This window comes from Anopheles gambiae, chromosome 3 (assembly GCF_943734735.2).
Source record: "Anopheles gambiae chromosome 3, idAnoGambNW_F1_1, whole genome shotgun sequence".
NCBI lineage: Eukaryota > Metazoa > Arthropoda > Insecta > Diptera > Culicidae > Anopheles > Anopheles gambiae.
In genome coordinates this window covers 36,143,339-36,164,136 of record NC_064602.1, presented here as the reverse complement: position 1 = coordinate 36,164,136, position 20,798 = coordinate 36,143,339, and the positions used below count along the sequence as shown (strand labels likewise).

Below are 20,798 nucleotides of genomic sequence, written 5' to 3'. Positions count from 1 at the left end.
ACTTATGTTTTCCACAAAAACTACTGATTCGCATTAAAAATTGCATCTTTGCTTGTAGAAAAAGAGTAAAACTTATTCTCACCGGAGACACCCTGTGCTGCAGTGGCGTTTACACACATGTTGACAGCACGAGCGCCATATCAAAACAAATAAATCTGCTGGACAAAACAAATCGTGCATCGAATCGTTAGTGGAATAAATTGCAATCAATTTATTTCTAAAACTGCTTTCAAGCTGTGAGCACGTACAATACTCCGAATAAACCTTCTACACATCCACCATCACTGCAGGTTAGTCCGGAAAAATAAGCTTTTTTCCTCCTCCTATAAGTGTGTTGTTGTTCTGTTCTGGCGTCGTGAGCCCGCAAAAAGAAGAACAAAAACAAGAAACGTAACCGAACGATGATTCATATTCCGGCCGAAAGCAGCATAAAATCTAGCTAGCGAAGCAAAATAAACCCCCACAGAGATTGGAGAGTGTGGCCAGTGCCAGTGTGAGTCACGCCTTGCGTTCGTACCGCGTTGAATTTTTTTAAGCGCAAAACGTGCCGATTTCACAATTTAGTTCATTTTATATTTGCACAGAAGTAAGTTGCCATTTCGCTTGCATAGCTTTTGTGCCACCCTCCCCCCACACAAGAACATAATAAAATGCGCCGTACTGCATCAATGTCATCTGGGGCGCATAAAAGTGCATTTCTTCATCGATTTGTGGTGGTAGCGCGAGTTTTCTTCTTGGGCGTCTGGAGTGGTTTTTTGGGATAACAAAGAGTCTTAGACAACAAAGAGCTAGAAGGGCACACATTCGCTAGTTCAGTCGTTGGTGCATGAAGGGCAGTTTTTTTAGAGTAGAACAACAGCAGTTCGGTTGCTAGGGTTGAGCTTAGATACGCAAAGTGTTAATCAAGTCTTGTTCATCAACCTCTTGGAAAAGGTAGCTGGAGGACGGTTTTGATCATTCGACAGCATCACCGCATCTTTCGTAATGACTCACTTTCAATTACTGCTCGGCCATACTAACGCTAAAGCTTATCAAAACATCTAGTTACAATTGTGAGCTTATCAGTTTAGCGTATTATATTTCCCCCCACAGCACAATCAACGGCACATCATCATCTTTCGTCAGCTCTAAGCAAATTTTGCTTCTCATTTCAGCACACACACACACACGTCCAAGATGTCGCTCTATCCGTCGCTCGAGGACATGCTGGTGGATAAGATGGTGCAGTCACAAAACACGGCCATCGCCACCGCTGCAGCCCAGCAACAGCAGCAGCACCTCCCGTACCCACCATCCGCCCCAAAGGATGCTTACGGGTTGTATCCCAGCTTCACGAACGACACACCCTCAGCGAAGATGGATGAAAAACCCTCTTCCCCTCCGATGGCGGCCAGCATCATGTATCCCGATCTGTACGAGTACATGGGCCTGGAGCTGTCCAAGGAGATGATCCAGGCGAACATGCCCCAGTACATGGCACCGGCGCACGTTGCCCCGTCGACCGCGATCGTACCCCAGCAGTCGACGGTGGCGATCGTGAGCAATGCCAATATGGTCGCACCCGTTTCGGGCCACTTTACCGGGCTGCAGCGTGCCCAAGTGACGAACGGCATTCGTGAGGTAAGCAACTGTTACACATTACACACACACTTCCATTGTTACTAAACCCGTTTTCTCTTTTCTGGGTAATCTATTCACACCTCCTACACACACTTTAACAGCTCGTAATGTGCAAGGGTGCGGATAAGAAGGTCGGCCTGCGGGTGCAGGCGATCAATAAGGGCATTTTTGTGTGCGTGGTCGTAAAGAACAGTCCGGCCGCGTTGGCGGGTTTGCGCTTTGGCGACCAGATACTGCAGATCAACGGTACGCTGGTGGCCGGCTTTTCCGTGGACGATGTGCACAAGCTGCTGAAGAAGAGCGACAAGAACAACATCTCGGTGGTGGTGCGCGATCGGTATGTACACTATCGGAAGAGCATGTTCGGGAAGGCCCTTTTTTGTTTTCAAAAACACAATTTTCACCCCCACACAGACCCTTCGAGCGTGCCATTACACTGCACAAAGATTCGGCCGGTAGCTTCGGGTTCCAGTTTAACAATGGCACCATTACGGCGATCGTGAAGGATTCGTCCGCCGCCCGCAACGGACTGCTGATCGATCAGCAGCTGCTCGAGGTGAACGGGCAAAATGTGATCGCCATGAAGGACAAGGAAATCCGGGAGCTGATCAGCAGCTCGGACCAGGTCATGACGCTCACGATCGTGCCGAAGATGATCTACGACGTGATGATCAAGAAGCTGTCCACCTCGTGGCTGCGGGGCAAGATGGACCATTCGGTGCCAGATTTTTAATCTCTAAATTGTGTTCTCACACATACACATACACGTTTATCCAAATTACACGCAAAGTTAAACAATTTTCTATGATACATGTTAAACAAAACAAAAACACAAACGAAAAGCCGACTCCACCCAGTGTAAATCGAGGAACCTCAGGCGGGTAGTAACTGAGCTGCGTCACACGGAGCAGGAAACACCCGAAACACGGCCAAAGTCTGTTTTTGTGTGTTGGAAGAGCGAACAGAAGTATACAGGAAAAGAATCTTACACAACGATTTTACGTTGCTCTCAGCCAGCAGAGTTATTTTGTCATTTACTGTTATGAACTACTAATCAAACACAACTTAATGACCATGTCTGCCATTTCTATGTTTGTGAAGCATATTTTATCGTATTATTATTACGTGAAGTATATATAATATTATTCCAAAATCCTCCGTATTATCGGCGCACATCCTCCTATATATATATTACATGCAATGGGTTTAAGTCATGAAATAAAAATATGATGTATTATGACATCTTTATTATGTCCCTCTAAATGATTTTTTTTATTAAAATATTTGAATATTAAATATTGGGAAAGTGACAAAAATTTCAAAAAGCAGTAGATGATGCTAATTTAATTTCAATAAGGAATTTAAATACCATTTCCAAAATACGTCAGTAATAGTTTGATGGGAAAATCCCCGTTAATTTAAATTCCACCACCATTCTCACGCCAAGCAACGACGGAAAAGGGGATAGAAAAAAACTAGGAAATACCTTCATTTGTACCATGCATACCATGCCACTTCCATCCACGAACGTCAAACCGGTTAGTGACTAAGCTGACACAGCATAGCCGCTCCGCGCATAACCCAGTGGTCCGTCCTAACGTTCGGATCACAGTTTAGCAGCAGCGCTATGACAAAGTTTGTACTGTGACCGGTCGTCGAGAGTGTGCCGCGCCGTTCCGCCGTCTTGTAAACCGGACACCGGTACGTGTGCCGTGGTACAAAGTCATCTTTCTTCATCGGTTTGAGTAGGATCTAAAGAATCGAGCAACAGTATTAAATGAAAACACTCAATCACTTCTCCTCGACCATGAATCGTGTACTCACGTAGGGCACGGTGTCGAAAAGCACCCGCGGAATGGACTCCTGCAGGTAGCCCTTCTCCCTGTCCCAGCGGGTCCCCTCCAGGAACAGTCCGTACACGTACACCCCATCCTCCGGCGGTTCGGTAATGTCCGTCTCGCGCAACACCTCGTTGTCGAACACGAGCAGATCGATCGGTATGACGTACTTGCGGGCAAAGTTTTGCTGAGCGCCGGTTAGAAACGCCTGGGTGAAGAAAAACCCGGACACCCAGAAGGTGGCCGGCGGCCCTTCGTCGTACCACTGCTGGAGAAATTCAAGCCGCGCGATAAAGTCCACAATGTACGAGCCGAGCGGTTTCAGGCTGGGGTAGGATCGTTTCGCCCACACAGAAGGGATTTTGCCAATCAGTACGGCGCTGACCACCTCCTCGACGGTGGGCGACATGGCGACCAGTCCCTGCATCGCTTTCCGGGCCGTCTGCAGGCTGCTCCGGATGCAGATGAGCAGATTGTTGAACCGCACCATCTCCTGCACCAGTACCGTGTTCATGCTCTGGAGGGGTGGAAGGGGTTTTTGGGGTTTTAGTTGGAGTACAGTCAGCTGCAAATATTGATCGAAAGCACCTGATGATAATCGGTAGGATACTTCTCCAGTGCCGCTTCACGGTCGAATTCCGCCGGCAGGCGCTTCAACATATCGGTCGACACACGAATGACCAGCTCGGCGGGCGTCTCCTTGAACACACCGGTCGATGTGTTCTGCAACGATTGAAAGGCAATTAATGATCGAGGAATTCGAAATTCTATACAAAATCATAATTCAATTTTAATCCAATTTAGAGTTTGAAATAAATTAAAGTAATAATTCTTCATTCAAATTTTATACAAACCTTCAGATCCTCAAGAATCTGTCAATTGCCAATTGATTAAAAAGATCCAATGAGAGATTTAGAAGCCAATCAAAAAGGAAATTATGTTGATTTTATAAATAATTTTAAGCAATTGTTACATCACTTTTAACTCTCCAACCCTGCTCATACTTTACCTTCATTTGCAGCAAATCCTAAGGGAAACGGTTTGAGGTTGAGAGGTAGCATTGGATTTGGAAAATAGTATTAAAAATTTGTTTTAACTAACACATACAGACGTCAAAAGCCTCTTACTTTAAACGTGCTGTGAGGACTCACAGTCCCCATACTCACTGTTGTTTACCTCGAACTCCCTTGCACCCCAAATAAACTTCAATATCCCCCATACTTACCGTACGATCCTTTTGGATTAGCATCAAGTAAGGAAGTTTGGGTCGTTATGAATTGAGAAAAGCATCAGCCAAACGCGTCACACATACCTGCGTCTTAAGTGCACTGGCCAGCAGTGTGTCCGTCTCCTTCTGGTCCTTGATAATGTCCGCATTCTCGTGCAGCCCAAACACGCCCGGCCGGGCAATGATCGGCAGCTCCCGGATGAACGTCACGAACTCTTCGTGCTCCTTCAGCTCCGGCACCGGGTACAGGCCCGCCTCGTCAAAGATGTAATCGGCATCCTCCACTACCGCGGCCGTATAGAACCGGCCCAGTATCGTGTTCAGACAGCGCCGATCCCAATCGTCCGTCACCCGCCCGCCATAGTTACACTCGCCGGTCAGGTAGCGCAGCGCCACATATGGCACCTCCTCGTACTCGTCCAAAAACATCCGCAGCTGCGTCAGGCTGATGCTCAGATCTGTCTCATTAAACTCGTACGGTATGTTCCACCCGATCGGCCCGAACTGGCGCCGCTCCTGCACGATGCCGTGGAAGAAGCACAGGCTAAACAGCAGCTTCTTAAAGTTGGCCGGCTGCTTGCACGCCTCGAACCACTCCACGTTCGAGATCGGGTCGCTCATGAACGAGCGCGTCACGTTCATGCGCAGCCCCTTCGGCGGCTCATTGGTAATCTTGATTCCGTTCTGCAACACCACCACCGGGAAGTGCTCCGTCGGGTAGGAGGTGAGCCACAGCCGGAAGTCGGGATGGGTTGTGTCCGGCTGGAAGCTTTCGCAAATCTTCTCGAGCGTCGGCATCCAGCTCTGGGCCAGGTGGCAGTTTTGCAGCAGAACCCAGTTACCGAACTTGGTGCCCTCGTCGATCATTTTGGTCGCGATCGGGCCCTGACCTTGGCCGAGCGATAGGGAGAAGAGGCGGTTGGCGCCGAGTCCTTGCGAGTCGGCAAACTTGATCAGTGTTGCAGTTGGGTCGGTGCCGGGTGTTAGCACGAAGATGAGCGGCACGCAGCAGTTGGATTCGTCGTACGATGCACCCAAGTTGAAGGCCGGAGGTTCGACGTACTTTGGTTCCATCGTTTCTGGAGTAGGGAATAGGAATAAGACGATCATTTGACTTCCTTTTAGAACTCAAACCCATGGATTAAGCACTAAGCAAACTAGGCGGCTGCTATGGGCAACGATTTCACAAGGGGACCCAAGAAAAATAACCTGCTCACAAATAAGTTTGTTACTCCTATTCTTCTGAAGATTGAGAATCCCTCTTACAACCTCGCACTCGACATTTCAGATAGGAAACACTTAACATTTTACTTACTCGCCACGTACAGCTCAATCGCTGGAACGAGCTTATCCGCCCGGAAACACCGCAGTACCAGCAACTTCTGAAACGGCGTCAACTTCGTGTTCCACGGTTCCGGAATGGGCGCTTCATGAGGCGTATAATCATCAAAGTACTGCTTCCAGCTACCCAAATTCTTCACCACATGCTCCTTCAGCGCCCCAAACGCCTCGAACGACACCGTCAACCGGCACAGCTCGTCCCAATTCTTGTCCGGCAACCATCCCCCAGCCGGATTCGGATCCGGATTGTCCAACCCAACACCCCCCGTAAGCAGAAACATCAGCTCAGCCGCCCCAAGCTGCCCAGCGTCCTGCTGCAAATTGGTAGCGAGCAGTAGCGAAAACAGTATCTTATCCTTCTCGAACAAACTCCGGCAGATGTTCTCGTACAGACTGTACGTGAAGTAGGTCCTAAGGTCCTCCAACCGTGCTGGGACCTCGTCCACCTTCTCGGTATTGTCGATAGCCGCGGTGAACAGGTTCACGAACCAGGACAGGCTGTACTGATACATCGGATCGATGCAGGCCAGGTCCGCGATCGTGAAGAACAGCACCGTCGAGTGGGCCGCGATCGGTGTGTACTGCAGCCGGGCCACATCGATCTGACGCTCGGTCACCTCGGCAATGATTTGCTTCTCGTTGATCTCGTTCGCCAGCGTTTTCGACGAGCTTAGGACCGACACGGCCGTCTCGTCCTCGAGGATGTTCCCCTCGGACGACAGCACCTGCAGGATCTTGTCCTCGATCTCCTGCAGCTGCCGCTTGTTCTCCGCCCCCTGCACGATCAGCGAGTTTTTCTCCGTCTCCAGGTCGGGCCGCTCGCGCGCTACCGTTATGGAGAGGAGCTGATCCTGCAGCCCCGTTTGGGTGATCATAAAGTTGAGCAGCGTCACCTTGACCGCAATTTCGGGCAGATAGTGAGGGCTGCGCAGTTTCGTGGTGATGTAAAATTTGAACGAATCGTTATACTCGATGATGGAATCGCCGAGCTTGATGCACATGGTGCCGCCCTGGCGGAAGATCTGCTTGAGCAGTATCGGCTCCAGCATGGGTTCGATCTCTTCGCCGACGTTTTCTAGCAGCACGGGCAGCCCGAACTGGATGGCGTTCTCGAGGACACGCGTATAGTCGGGCTGCGTCAGGCGGATGATGCAAATGCGGTTGGCTTTCTCCATGTTGCGTACCCACTTGTTTGCTTGCCCCTGGGGATCGATCATCAGTGGCCAGCGACGAGCGTTGCTAAAAAAAGGGGGAGGGAGAAGAAAAATTACATTACATTGTTCATATCTAATTAGTAGACTACACAAGTTGCTTTTCCAAACGGAATCCAATATCCAATGCAGGATCTCAGCACAAATCCTATAAGAAAACGAAGCCATTGAATTCTTACTGAATTATGATGGCACTTTCGACGGAAAACGCATCACTCGGCAGTCCGAAGATGTTCCACGCCCGAATGTCCACCGGATTGCCCAGCACGTTGACGAGTTGGAAGTCGGGTGAACAGATAATCCCACGATCCGTACACCGTTCGATCCACTGGGCGATTTGTTGTGCCCGAAACTGCATCGTGAACGGTCCGAGGTACGCAACGATCCCTGACGCAATCAGGACATCCCCCGTCAGTGTGTCGTAGATCAGGGCCAGCGTGTCGGCAGCCGTTTGCCATCGATCCTTCTCACCGCCCAGCCCGGTAATAATCTCCGTTGCACGCTCGAGCTTCTTCATGCACAGCTCCACATTCGCCTGCAGCTTCGCGTGCTGAGCAATCTGTTCGTCTAGCTTGCGCTGAAGATCGGCAAGGTTTTCTTCGACAATGCGCAGTTGCTCCAGCTTTGCGTTCAGTATCGTCATTGCAGACTTAAATGGGGAGACAGAAGAAAAAATCGTTACAGAAAATGGTGCAAAACAACGAGTGAAACGCCTTGAATTCCTTACATTGTAGCTGGCCTGTGCTTCCGCAAGAGCCGCCTTCTTTGGTGCAATCTCCTTCGCCACCTTGTCGTACTTCGCGATTGCTATCACCCACTTGCACAACCCTTCCGCTGCCGTCGATGCCGCCTTCACCTTCTCCGGATCGAAGTTTTCGTTCGTGAAGACGCGCTCCTCCAGCTTCTGTATCACCTTCGGGGGAATGTCGTCCTTGTCGAAGTTAAGCAACCCGTCCATGAACTTAATATCCCCCAGCACACGCTTCGATGGACCCCAGTAGTCCTCGACCATGCCCATCCCAGATGGGTTCTGCACCCGATCCGGCTTTAGATCCTTCAGGATGCAAACCGCCTCCATCACCACCTTTACCCCAATCGGAGGACTTTTCATCGTCTTTACAATCGTAATGTCAGCGGGCGTGAGTGTGTTCAGTGCCTCCATGGCCGCATCCAAAATGGGCATTGCATCTGCCAGCTTCGCATCGCACACCTCCTTGATAGCGTTCGCTGCTGCCGCCTGCTCTTGGGCGGCCGCTTCATCCTTTTCCACCATCTGCTTCTGCTCGGCCGCTACCTCACTATCGGCCTGCACTTTGGCCATCTGATGGGCAACGGTTTCGGCGGCGATCTTCATCTGTGGCTGTACTGCCTCGAGCTGTTCCTGCATAACACCGATCTGTTGGGCCGCAATCTCCAGCTGCTTCAACCCGGTCAGGTAGCGATTTTTGCCCGTCAACACCTCGCTGTAAAGAAGAAAACACAAAAAAGCAAGTATTTGGAACTGGAAACAGGACACCAGAGATCGTCACATACGTGCGCTTCTTGTCGAGCAGTGTCTTGAAAGTGTGGATCATCTCCAGATACGAGGTCGGTGTGACGTAGTTGTAGCGTTTCAGTCGCAACAGGAACTCATCCGACAGCTGCTGGGTGGTGGTGTGGAACTCCATACACATATCGATACAGCACTGACGCTCCATGTCGGTCATCTCCACCGTGGACAAAAACTTGGTTGCGACCGCTGTCAGTGCATCTTTAGGCCACGGTTGGAACCAGTCGATCGTGCAGCAGTTCACGACCGAGGGGAACTTGCGAACCCTGTTCCTGAAGGCATCACCGATCGGTGACATCGATAGCACGATATGCAGCTGATCTCGTATGATCTGTAATGGAGTGATACAATGTACTTTCGCCTGCGCAGAAAACCCTTCAGATCTTCAGCTAGAGACTTACAGTAACAAACAGATTGAACAGTGCCACCAAACTACCATCCGTCTGCTGACTCTTCTCCTTCTGACGATCCATCTGCCGCATCTTCTCGATAATTTCCGATTTTTCCTCGTTAGTGAAGAGATTGGGAATTTCTCCCGAGTTGAGCAGGTTGTTAATGTCCTCCAGAAATCCTTCCTCCTTGATCTGCGTGTCCGTGAACAGGAAGCAGATGTGCTGATCGGAGCCGCAGACTTTCTTCAGCAGGTTCTTCATATCCTCACGCCACTCCGTCATGCCGTACTGGCGTGATATCTCAACCTGAGAGAAGACGCAAGGCGACAATAATCAACAGTTGACACGACAACTCATGCAGACCGATGCGCATACCTGGTAGAGCTCGTACGAACATATATGGGATGCAATGCGGGCCAGCGACTGTCGACCGGACCCCCCGACCCCAACCAGCAGCGCATGGCTGCGCGGCTGCTTGATAATGCGACAGATCCGGGACAGATGCTCGATCGCAAACCGGAACAGTACCAGCGACATCGGCTTCTTCGACATGTTGTTATACTCCACCAGGTACGACTCCACCACAAAGCTCAGCTCCTCAATATCCATCACCTCCAGGTACAGCTTCGTGTCTGCCTTCGGGTTTGTGAAGTCACAGAACATCAGCGCTCGCAGCGACGTTTCCGTCAGCTCGTTCCCTTCCACAAACCGATCGAACAGATCCTTCGGATCCTCCTTCATGTACTCGCGTATCACGGTGCACAGCTCCTCGAACAGCCACTCGCGGTCACTGTCGTCCACCAGCCGATCGCCGTACACGCGCAGTATCTCGTGCGCCCACAACCGCCGCATGCTGTTGAGCGTTTCCGTGCCCTCCGGCACGGACAGCAGCACACCCTGGATGACGCGCGAAAAGTCGCGCAGATTGAAGAGATAGTGGCATTTGGCCGGCGTCGGCAGCAGGATGGCACGCGCCTGGCGATAAATCTGAAGCGTCGACAGTACGATCTCATCGATGCACGGGTCAAACTCTTTCGAGAAGCCCCGCGTATCTAGATGCCACAGCACGATCTTGCTGAAGATGCCGATCAGCGTCTGATCGTCGAACTCGTCCAGCGCGATCGCGTTGAAGTGCTGCGAGAACCGGGGCGAGACCGTGTTGCCCGTGCTCGGCGGTCCCATCGCGCACATCAGCTGCAGATCGACCAGCTTCATCGCCGTCACGTCCTTCCGGTCGTACCAGAGACAGTGGTCCAGCCACATGCGCACTATCTCGATCGGGGGCTGCGCACCGTACGTTTCCTTCAGCGGCATCGACACGTCGTCGATGAACACGACGCACTTCTTGCCGAGCGGCGGCCCGAACACACCCTTGCGCCGCTTGTCCAGCTTCGACATGATGATGTCCTGCACCTGGTTGGCGGTCGTCTGCGCCGAGAAGCTTATCAGCAGCGGCTTAAACACGTTCGTATCGTTGCGCTTCAGCAGAAAGTCGATCGTGTAGACGCTCTTCCCGGTGCCGGTGGGGCCCACCAGCAGCAAACACTTGCCGTGCTGCACCAGCAGCTCCAGCAGTGCACCGATGCGTATCGTTTCGATCGTCGGCACGATCACCTGATTCACCGGCACGTCCCGCTGGATGCTGGTGCTCTGGCCGATCTCCTCGGCCCACGGGCGCCACTTGCCCTTGCCCTCTTTGGTGAAGCGGTAGTCGAAGACGGTGCCGCCCTTCGGGATCTGGAAGATGAATGGCTTCGAGAGCGGCTGCACCTGCAGATGCTCCGGTATGCGGAACTTCTCGTTCAGCTCGGGCGGAAACACTTTCTCCGTCAGTGCGCGGAAGAGCTCGCTAAACTTGCCCCGGCTGTCGGTTTCGAGCGGCCCGCCAATAGCCCAAATGCAGGAAAAGAAGAACACCCCCTCGAGCTGCGCCCGCACGTCCACCTCCGACACCGCCTTCATGTACGCCTCGTTCCGGTAGTCGTCCATGAAGCAGTCGAACAGATGCATCACCGACAGCACCAGGTTCGAGTCGCTGGTCGGCATCATCTCGCGCAGTCCGCCGCCCCGGCGCACGAACCACAGCAGCATCGGGCAGAAGCGGTGAAACATCTGCGTGATCACCTGCTTGTTCATCGAGTGGAGGGCCGGCGGGAGCGTGTTCTTCCACGACTCCAGCACCGGCTCCCAGCCCAGCGAGCTGGGCTCCATGTAGATCATGCCGCAGCGCGACACCGTGGCCGGCGAGGCGGCATCCAGATCCATCACCTCGAAGATGAGGTTCGTCGTCGACGACAGCTGTATGATTTCGCCCGACATCAGGCACAGCTTCTTGTTGTCGTCCAGCACCGTGTTCATGTTCTCGATCCAGATCGCGTCGACCGGCCCGTCGAATATTAGCCACTTGCGATCCGTGCTCGTGCTCTGCGCATAGTGCCGGTAGCTGACCGCCAGTATGCCATCGCTCCACTCGTGCGACACCGGATCGAACTGCCCGTACAGCTGGCCCATCGTGATCGCCTTCGGGTTCATCACCGTGTACTGTGCCCGATGCTCGCCCATCTCGCCCAGCTCCTCAATCGTAGCCAGCGCCTCCGCCAGCACGCGGTACGCGGTCGTTTTGCCGCCCAGCGGTGGTCCCACGATCATCAGCCCGTGTCGCACTACAATCATCTCGTACAGCTGCTGCACCTTCTCCAGGAAGAAGGGCGTGAACTGCTTGTTGTTATTCTCGCACGCCTTCTCCACCGCGGCATCGAACACTGCGTAATCCGGCTTCGGCAGCACCACGCCCGGAAACAGGTCCGAGATGATGCCCTGGAACAGTGGCACATCTTGGTTGAGGAATTTCGCCAAATTTACATCCTTAATCGACCGCAGCACCAATATGTCTTCCGATTCGTCCGGGTAGCGGAGCTTTAGTGCGCCGGCCGCCTTCAGTACCGATTTGACCGCCCGCATTCCGTAGTCGTAGTGGGGCTGCGAGCTCAGCTGCTCCGAGCAGAGCCGATACGTGGCGACGATCTTCACCGCGAGCGGCTTCGCGTTCAAAAACCCGTACGCGTACAGCTCAATCTCCGAGATGAGCACATAGTCCGGCACCATCATTGCGACCGACCGGAACAGTGCCTTCAAATTGTCCGGCAGCTCCGAACGGCCCGCATAGCCCGGGTTCATCGTGATAAACACGGCACAGCTCGGGTCGAGATTGAGCGTCGTGCCCTCGAACACCATCGTCGGCGAGCCGGAGTTGATGCCCCGCTGGATGGTTAAAATTTGCTGCGCCACCACCGACAGCACCTCCAGATCGATGCGATTAAACTCGTCAAAGCACGACCAGGCGCCGCAGGACGCGAGGCCCTTGAAAAACTTGCCCAGCGCGATGTAGTCCAACCCATCGGAGCAGTTGAACACTACGCACTGCTTCGCGACGGCTTTCGCCAAATCTTTGGTCGTCTCCGTCTTGCCTGTCCCGGCTGGACCTTCGGGGGCTCCGCCCAGATGGAGATGCAGCGCGCCGAACAGCGTCCGGAAGCAGCGATCGGTCAGCGGTGTTATCACCAGCCGCGCCGTATTGCCCAAATACTCATACCCGTACATCAGCGTGGAGTTGATCATGCGGGTCGCCAGGTTTTGCTCCTCAAAATAGTACCGGAACTGGGCCAACCAATTGAAATCGTCCACCTGGGTCGTCTTCTGCTCGATCATGTCCAGCAGTACGTCGCGCGCGTGCACATCCAGCACAACCAGTGCGCCCAGGGTAAGCCGATTCTGCATCGCCAGCTTCCCGCGCACCAAATCCACAATGAACGAGATCTGCACCTTGCACGTCTCCAGATACTCTTCCAGCGCGGCCAGCGGATCTTCACTATCAAAGCACATCGTAGTCTCGAGCGTCCAGAACGCGCACGAAATGCACTGGATGCACTGGCCCGGCCACATCAGCACCCACTTGTGGCGTTCCGTCTCCGTGTACGCCTCGTACGATTTGCCCACCTTCAGGTGGATGCTCTTCTTCATCGAATGCTCCAAATCGAGCAGCCACTTCTCCACCTGGCCCTTCGCCTTGCTGGTGGACACCTCCTCCACCAGGTCCACCTCTTCGCCCTCGCTCGAGCGCATCATCGTAATGTCGAGCGCTTCGGTAAAGTTAAGCGACGCAATGCCCTCGAAACACTTCTTCAGGTGCGGCTGGACGCGGGTCGGATCCTTCGTTTCGGACAGAATTTCCAGCAGCTCGTCGTTCGACAGGAAGAAGAAGCGGGGAAAGTAAAGCCGCTTCTTCTCCAGATACTCGTTCAGCCCCTTCTGGATCACCTCCAGCAGGCCGTACGATTTCTTCAGCTTCTCCGACATTTTGTCTATTTCCAGCACCACCAAAACCTTCGTGTCGGCCTGCACCGACTTCATCAGATCCTTCCAGATCTTGTCGACCGCACTGAACCGGCGACCCTCTTCCGGCATCTGCGACTGTATGTCCGGGCTCGAAAAGATCGGCTCCAGGTACATCCAGGTCGCCTGCACCTTCAGCCAATCATCCAGTATGTCCTGCAGCAGCATCAGCTTCTTCTCCCAGGCGCTGGACAGGTAGTGGTGTATTACATGTGCGAATCATATCATATCTTACCAAGTTTGGGAAGTTTGGAGGATCAGCGACCATACTTACATGATATCTTTTTCGAACGGCTTAATGTACAGCGAACTCTTCATCGTCTGCGTCTTGATGATGTGATCGTCCAGCAGCACCTGGATGTCATCGATCGCCGCCAGGATGTAGGTGCCCGTGTCTCGGTACGGCAGCACCACGAACGACATATCGCTCCACTCGTTTACCATCTTGATCATTGCCTTTTCCAGGTTGTTCTCCTTCGTTGCACTCTCCGAGATGGTTTCGAAGCGCTGGATGTAGTCATCCAGTCCATAATCGATCACACGCTCCAGCGTCAGCTCGGCCGAAATGCGTATAGGGAATCCAATGATTTCCGACACCTGTTCCCAGTGCCGTTCCTTCATACCAGGGTTGCCCAGCGTTTGCACAATCGGCAAGTGTGTCTTGAACTGATCGATTCGGGTCTTGATCTGAAATTGAATAAAAGGCAAATCGTGACCAAAGCAGCCTCTCAAAGACGAATAAAAGACCCCGCACACTCACATCATGCGCCAAGCGTTGCGTTTGATACGAATCGGAAAAATGCTTCTCCAGCTTGTACACCGTCCGGTAGAGCAACCCGACCGTATCGTCGATCTGCTCCGGATCGTGCATTCCCACCTGCGAGTGCATCCACAGATCGTGCTTGTCCATAAACTCCTGCCCCGCATCGTACAGCTGCTTGTACGGGGCCAGCTTATCGTGGCACTGCTTGCGGATCGGGTACTGGGACAGCTCCCACCCGTACGCCGTCTCCTCCTCATTGATGTGGTCAATCTTTTCCATCGCCGCCACCAGCTTGTTGTCCAGTGCCGTCGCCTTCTTCTTGTACTTCTGCAGATTCTTAATGTCACCCCACGAGTCGTACTCCTTCACCTGCTGCCAGAACAGCTCCAGGTCGCGCCGGAAGCTCTCGATGCGGCGCTTCAGCGCGTCCTGATACTCAATCACCTTCTCCGCGATGATGTTCTTGTGGTCCTGGAAGATGGTCGGCATCTTCATGTACCACTGGAACGTGTTGTTGTTCTGCTTGATCTGCAGCGGCGTAAAGATCGTATAGTCCGTCAGGTACAGCAGATGGTGCAGATTCTTCTTCAGCCGCTCCTCCATCTCCGGTATCGTCGTCTCCTCCATCCGTATCGCGTACGCCTTCAGCGTCATCAGCTCCACCGTATCCTTCGGGATGGTGATGACCTTCGTCGAGATCGCCTCATACTCGACCGCCAGCTGCTGCGCCCCGTTCTGCTGATCTTTGGTCATCTGCTCGATCAGTGCGTCCTGCATATACTTCGCCGAACCCTCGAGCGTGTCGATCAGCCCCTCGCGATGAAACTCGTAGAAACCCATCGACACCACGCCGTAGATTTCGCGCGCCACCTCATTTTCCATCTTTTTGTAGCGCTGTATGTACGTGCAGTACTCCTCGAAGCTGGGCCGCTTCGCCATGAACCGCTCGATGTCGTCGATGTCGGACCCGTTCATCAGCGTCATGTAGTTGTCAAAGTCCTGCATGCGCAGCTCCGGCCCGATGCGTTGCTCCTCGAGCACATCGTGAATTTTCTCCTTGCAAACGTTAATCACTTCCGGCGGAATTTCAGGCTATTTTGAGAGGAAAAAATGAATGCATTTGAACTGAAACTAAATCGAGGCGTAATAGTGACGAACCCTCAGCGTTTCATGCGGACAAGGTAGATCGGGATAGATTTGCCGTTCAATCCGCTGGAAACTTTTAACTGATTTTACAATGTTATCGATAATCTTCAATATCTCAATCTGAAACCTCGGAAAGCTCGGTATGAACGAGAGCGTGTCTTGATTTTCCAACAGAATCGTCAGCCGAAATCCTTGGTTTGAGCGCTGCAAAAAAAACCCCCAAAAATTGGACAAGGTAATCTCAGATATCAACACATATCAAAATCGTTAGACAAAGTAGATGAATTACCCCAACATCACAGATGTAGTGCGTGTACGATTCAATGCTACTAATGCACAGGTTTTGCAGCTGTCTCGTCATCAGCGTCGCTAAAGAGTTGAAGAACTTCTTCAACATCTTCGGCTTCGAATTATCCGGGATGAGCTTCTTCTTGATGCCTTTCTGAAAGATCGTCTTGATCGCACCGTACCATTTTTCCGATAGAGTTAGTCTCGTTTCTTCAATTTGTTGGTTCACCGTGGACTAAAAGCAAATAAACAAGGCGCATAGATATCATTGTTAGATGTACGTGGCCCCAAAAAAGGACTCCAAAATCTCGATTGCTTACTCACCGTAAACTCGGTCAAATCGTACGCTTCCCCTTTCGCCACCAGTTCCTGCACGTTTACCAGCAGCATCTTCTTGAAGGTCGTATCCCACAGCTCAAGGATCTGCTCCGAGCACGCGTTGATCGAGAACAGATTCCGCTTAATCTTGGCCTGATTTTCATCGTACCGGTGTTTCCACTTCAACCGCAGCTCCTTAATTTCCAACCGGCCCGGCGTGGTCTCTTCCTTCCGTGCGTACTTGGTCATTGCGTCGCCCAGCACAAAGTCTACCACCGCCTTGCGCACGGCAAACGAGTAGTCTTCCTTAATCTCACCGATAATATCGCGCAGCGGCTGCTTCCAGCGGGTCAAATTCTTCGGTATGAGGCGCAGAATGCGCTGCAGCACACGCTTATCGATCGGCGACACATGCACCGTATCAATGCCATGCCGGATGTAGTGATAATACCGCAGCATTTCCCGCTCCTCCACGTTCGGGAACGTGTTTTCCGGATCGTCCCGCTCGTGCTCCTTGCGCACGATCAGCCGCACCAGCCGTCGGCGGAAGTCTTCGCGATCTTTGCGCAGTGCGGTGTAGGAGCGAATCTCTTTGAGCAAAAAAAACAGAAACAATTAATGCATTTATAACCAAATCTTTGTCTAATAACAATTCCTACTCTTTTTATCCGCATTCCGGTCCGGTTTGGGCCGTGCTAACGGGGACGGCCGCATCTTCGTACTGTGGCGCAGCAGCTTCTCCGGCAGGCTGAACACGTTCGGGCCAAGAAAATTGCAATCCGTCGGCATGTTCAATTCGCGCCAGATCTGTTTCGTGTTGTGCTCCGGATGGGCACGACGATTGATCCGCAACAAGCCCGAGGGACCGGCTGCTTCCGAACTGCCGCCGGCAGCACGTGCAACCATTGTGCCATCTTGCGTGCGCTTGCGAACCGGGGCCGACGCCCTGCGATCCGTGCTGGGTTTCATTGGCGTGCTAGAAAGCAAAAAAGGGGAGGAAGCGGTAGAGTTTGTGTGTTTGATGCGGCAAATAAATCGATTCCGAGAAATGGGGTACAACGACCCCAGTGGGGGAATGTATACTGAAAGAACAGCTGTTGGTTTCCGGCAATACCACTGCTCCAAATATCAATGTCAAGGAATTGTTGGCAACGGATTACGCTGCTACCCCTAGAGCTTGATGGTAAACAGGTTGCCATGGTTAGTGGAAAATAACAGGCACTGGGCGTTGGTGAAAATTTTTCCACCAGTGAAAGAAGAATTGGGCTTAAACCATTTTTAAAACGAGAAAAAATGCCTCAAAACCTCTTGTGTATTCTATATTGCAATTTAAAAAGTTCAAATCAAGCAGAAGAGTTCGGAAAGATTTTAAAATTGTAATTATTCTTCGTTTACCTATTTCCAGCACTGTAAAAAAATGTAGCAAAAATACGTAATGTACTGTCATCTTACCTTATTTCACCATGCAAAACGGACACGAATCACTAAAAACTCATTAAAAAAAACACCATAAAAATATCAAAACCACAATTTCTTTTACAAGATAAAACACCGCTCACCAACGGCACACTTCCGGAAAGCGTCCGGACACGATGACAGTTAGCGTTCGACTAAACTACCCAGTTTACTAGGATTTTGTTCGATGAGCGACTAAACCGATCGATTTCGATAAATATTTGGTAACCAAGGTAGCTAAACGCCCGATTGCGTTGCTAGGCATGTAAAGCTATGTTACGAACTCCACGTGCTTCGCACAACCTGTTGCTGAGACCCGACGCACGGTACAGCTGACCGGACGCACGTGCCACGGTAACCGGAAGTACCGCTGGTAACGGTTTGGTGTGGGTTTGATTATTCATTATAAATAGCAACAGGTTAAACATAGGTGCCTATCGGTCAGGAGGTCAAATGATAACTGCTGGCAGGAGCTGTACTCCAATTTCTTTTTCAATGTAAATATCAAACAGGTAGCATCAGCAAGAAGTTTGTGGAGCATTTTCAACACGCAACACGTGCTTTTTTCGGGGTCACGCTCTTGAACTTTTTGTAGACAGGGAAAACAACACGTATCATTCTTTTATGCACAGTGATAGAGAATTGTGAGATAAAAAAAGAACCGTCGAAATTAATTACTGATTTCATAATTTAGACAAGAACGATTATTATTACTACTTCCGGCCTCGGTGGAGGACAGACGCACCGCGATTTGTTTCGCCTGGTTGAGCACTCATTTGGCAGGGGCAGCAATCACGGTGGCCGAATTGCTGCAAAGGTTTAAATAGTACATGCAATTTAACCGATCATTCCGTTTTATTCTTCGACAAGGGAAACAACGCAAGTGATATATTTCAAATTTGGAACTTACTTTTATAAAAAGGACCCACCACAATCCCCAGACCCGACCGACACGATGTGTGAATACTTACCAGCCTTGTGTGAAATGATAGCGGCCGTCATATTCGGGAGTGAGAAGGGAGAGGAAAGAAGTTGTTGACGTGTTTTGTTTCTAATCCGTGCTCCTTGCTTGTTACAGATACGGATCCTATTGATGAGGAGTATTACAACTACGATGACAATCCAACTACCACCACTATAACGTCGAACAATTTATGAGCTTAGACACACCGTTGCTATCCCTTCGAAGGAAATGTAGTTTGTTTAATAAAATCAATATGGCTTTTGGCTAAAATCGCGAAAGTACGTTGGATGTACTACAACTGTGTTGCGCACTACTTCAACACCACTGAAAACTTTATTGCCTTTTACAAACCTCCAACAACAAGAAAAAAATGCAAAAAGAGTCGAACAACCTCGTCAACGGGAACAAGCTCAACTAGGCTAGTCCACATCGTACCCATACATTGGACCCTCCATGTACGCTTTGTACATGTCCTTGGAGTTCCTTCGTATCCGGCGCCCGATCGGTTCTAGATCGTTGTAGCACTTGGGAAACACGCGCTCGACCGCAGCGATCGCCTCCTCCGGCGTAACCTTACGCACGGCCAGCACCGAGTTGAGGGCTTTCGTTTTAACACAGTCCTACCACACGCAAATATAGAATAAAATGTAATTAAAATGATTACATTACAACCCCCGCAATGGCAACCCCCACGCTGCTACCGTACCTGATGTGCTTGCTTGATTTTAAACGGCGACGCATCGCCCTGCGTACAGGCGCTCAGGAACGAGCAGTGCGTTAGGTTGGCCGCCCGGATCTCCGTGCACGCCAGGTGGTCAATGTTTTTAAAGTCCAGATTGTTGTTGCAGTAGTCGAACATGTGGATCATCTCGTGCGTCAGCACACCCTGCACGATGCCCTCGTTGCGGGCAATGTTCTGGCAGACGACGACCTGGTTCAGTACCGGATCGTACCCACCGCTGACCGATGTGTCGCACACCTCGCACGCAATGTGCCGCCGTATATCGATCTCACTGGAACAGCAAAGAGTGGCAATAAGCAATTAAACGTAAAAACTTGTTTCGCATTTGGTGCAATCGTTGCAGCCGAACTTACCAACCGGAAGACTTCAACGCAGCCATCATTAGCTTCACCATGGGGCTTTTCTTCACGCAAGCGTACACGTTGCGTTCGCACTTAATCTTGTCCAGGCTCTCCGTACCCTCCATGCCGAGCAGTACCCGGCCCCAGCTCGGCTTGTACTTCTCGCCCCGCCGCTCCGGGTACAGATCGTAGCCCCACTGCTTCTCATCCCCTTCCCGATCGCTCCGGTCGATCACGGCGTTGGGAATTGGCGGTGAGCGGGGCGTTTTACCGTCCGCCGTTTCGCTTGCTTTGGAAGTCATCTAGCTTGAGCTGGGCTGCAGCAAATGGAAACACCGTTACACCGTCCCGTTCGCGGGTGAGGAGGTTTCAGAAAAGCACGTTGATCCACCAGCTGATGTAATCAAATCGCCGGTAACCCCCTACGCGACTCTTGCACAAGGGAAAACAAGGACCAAATGCCCTCTGAAGCTTAGTCGGAAGGGTTTAGAAATGCCGTTATCTTACTGAACACTGTATCACTGCAGTCATTTGTACTGTTTTTGCTTCATTTATCCAGCGTTTTTCATTAAACTTTTCACCAATTTGTACTGTTATTGCTTGTTTATTTTTTTTATTGATTTACGGTTACACTGACATTTCATGTTGTGCAAAAGATCGCTCTGTTTACGTGGCAGAGTTGAAAGACTCGCTTTCGGAAACGTTTGTCTGTGCTGCATTTATTTCAAGGAAATTCGGGGATTTGGGGAAAATATTATTTCACTTTACATTAACACATGTTTGGAAGTAGGTAGGTAAAGCTAAAGAATGAAAAATTAAAATTGATACTACAAAATTTCATGACATAAACTGCAACCAGTTTACACTGCAATAAAACTGCAGTAACGTAACGTACGAGGCGCCTCCATCAACCACGTGATTTTCAAAACGGGCATACTGAAAATGATCGTAAAAATAACCATTTCTCAATACTTTTTGCACCTTTTCTATCACAAAAAAAGCTGCACCAACGGCCACAGTAAAAATGGCAACAGTGGCAGTACAACATAAAACGCCTTGTATTCAAAACATTTATTAATTTTGATCATATAATTCATAGTTTGAAACATTAAGGGGCGGGAGACAGGATACAGGTTGTGTTATTCTGGCTGCAGTTACAGGGTTTTATTTAGTTTTTTATTCTCATTACTATTCTGTTTTACAAACCTAA

At 51.0% G+C, this 20,798-nt stretch overlaps 3 protein-coding genes and 1 long non-coding RNA gene across 10 annotated transcripts; 2 read left to right on the top strand and 2 right to left on the bottom strand.

The window, feature by feature from the left end:
* Positions 1–107: 107 nt before the first annotated feature.
* LOC1278930 (syntenin-1) lies at positions 108–2,883 on the top strand. Of its 5 annotated transcripts, none has more exons than XM_061660118.1 (4): positions 108–294; positions 1,155–1,620; positions 1,722–1,957; positions 2,035–2,883. In XM_061660118.1, the coding sequence occupies exons 2-4, from the start codon at positions 1,177–1,179 to the stop codon at positions 2,351–2,353; spliced, it is 999 nt and encodes a 332-aa protein (XP_061516102.1). In that variant the 5' UTR covers positions 108–294; positions 1,155–1,176; the 3' UTR covers positions 2,354–2,883. The 5 variants fall into 5 exon arrangements, with proteins under 5 accessions (XP_061516102.1, XP_061516100.1, XP_061516103.1 ...); XM_061660116.1 differs by having other exon boundaries at positions 156–290; XM_061660119.1 differs by lacking the exon at positions 108–294 and adding an exon at positions 361–493.
* On the bottom strand, positions 2,624–17,706 carry LOC1278929 (dynein axonemal heavy chain 7). Of its 3 annotated transcripts, XM_061660106.1 has the most exons (20): positions 17,539–17,706; positions 16,746–17,062; positions 16,093–16,676; positions 15,770–16,003; positions 15,493–15,684; positions 14,332–15,426; positions 13,846–14,258; positions 9,555–13,758; positions 9,189–9,485; positions 8,772–9,118; positions 7,966–8,701; positions 7,418–7,887; positions 6,002–7,266; positions 4,771–5,765; positions 4,684–4,692; positions 4,468–4,485; positions 4,313–4,330; positions 4,047–4,181; positions 3,445–3,975; positions 2,895–3,372 (listed from the first exon to the last, which is right to left on the bottom strand). In XM_061660106.1, the coding sequence occupies exons 2-20, from the start codon at positions 17,053–17,055 to the stop codon at positions 3,160–3,162; spliced, it is 12,066 nt and encodes a 4,021-aa protein (XP_061516090.1). In that variant the 5' UTR covers positions 17,056–17,062; positions 17,539–17,706; the 3' UTR covers positions 2,895–3,159. The 3 variants fall into 3 exon arrangements, with proteins under 3 accessions (XP_061516088.1, XP_061516090.1, XP_061516089.1); XM_061660104.1 differs by lacking the exons at positions 4,313–4,330; positions 4,468–4,485; positions 4,684–4,692 and having other exon boundaries at positions 2,624–3,372; XM_061660105.1 differs by lacking the exons at positions 2,895–3,372; positions 3,445–3,975; positions 4,047–4,181 and having other exon boundaries at positions 4,314–4,692.
* Positions 17,707–18,011: 305 nt separating this feature from the next.
* Positions 18,012–18,803, top strand: LOC133393199 (uncharacterized). The gene is made up of 2 exons (XR_009766012.1): positions 18,012–18,551; positions 18,620–18,803. It is a non-coding gene; the product is annotated as an uncharacterized LOC133393199 (long non-coding RNA).
* Positions 18,785–20,232, bottom strand: LOC1278928 (mitochondrial inner membrane protease ATP23 homolog). Its single transcript, XM_318578.4, has 3 exons — positions 19,601–20,232; positions 19,212–19,518; positions 18,785–19,125 (listed from the first exon to the last, which is right to left on the bottom strand). The coding sequence occupies exons 1-3, from the start codon at positions 19,888–19,890 to the stop codon at positions 18,925–18,927; spliced, it is 798 nt and encodes a 265-aa protein (XP_318578.3). The 5' UTR covers positions 19,891–20,232; the 3' UTR covers positions 18,785–18,924.
* Between the last annotated feature and the right edge of the window lie 566 nt (positions 20,233–20,798).

Excerpts from the sequence above, each read along its gene's own strand:
- LOC1278930 (XM_061660118.1), top strand. The coding sequence starts at position 1,177 with ATGTCGCTCTATCCGTCGCTCGAGGACATGCTGGTGGATAAGATGGTG. Across the intron at positions 1,621-1,721 it reads TGACGAACGGCATTCGTGAG|CTCGTAATGTGCAAGGGTGC; the intron begins GTAAGCAACTGT and ends ACACTTTAACAG. Across the intron at positions 1,958-2,034 it reads TCGGTGGTGGTGCGCGATCG|ACCCTTCGAGCGTGCCATTA; the intron begins GTATGTACACTA and ends ACCCCCACACAG.
- LOC1278929 (XM_061660106.1), bottom strand. The coding sequence starts at position 17,055 with ATGAAACCCAGCACGGATCGCAGGGCGTCGGCCCCGGTTCGCAAGCGC. Across the intron at positions 9,119-9,188 it reads TGTTCAATCTGTTTGTTACT|ATCATACGAGATCAGCTGCA; the intron begins GTAAGTCTCTAG and ends ACTCCATTACAG. Across the intron at positions 3,976-4,046 it reads ATCCTACCGATTATCATCAG|AGCATGAACACGGTACTGGT; the intron begins GTGCTTTCGATC and ends CCACCCCTCCAG.
- LOC1278928 (XM_318578.4), bottom strand. The coding sequence starts at position 19,890 with ATGACTTCCAAAGCAAGCGAAACGGCGGACGGTAAAACGCCCCGCTCA. Across the intron at positions 19,519-19,600 it reads GCGTTGAAGTCTTCCGGTTG|TGAGATCGATATACGGCGGC; the intron begins GTAAGTTCGGCT and ends TTGCTGTTCCAG. Across the intron at positions 19,126-19,211 it reads AAATCAAGCAAGCACATCAG|GACTGTGTTAAAACGAAAGC; the intron begins GTACGGTAGCAG and ends TGCGTGTGGTAG.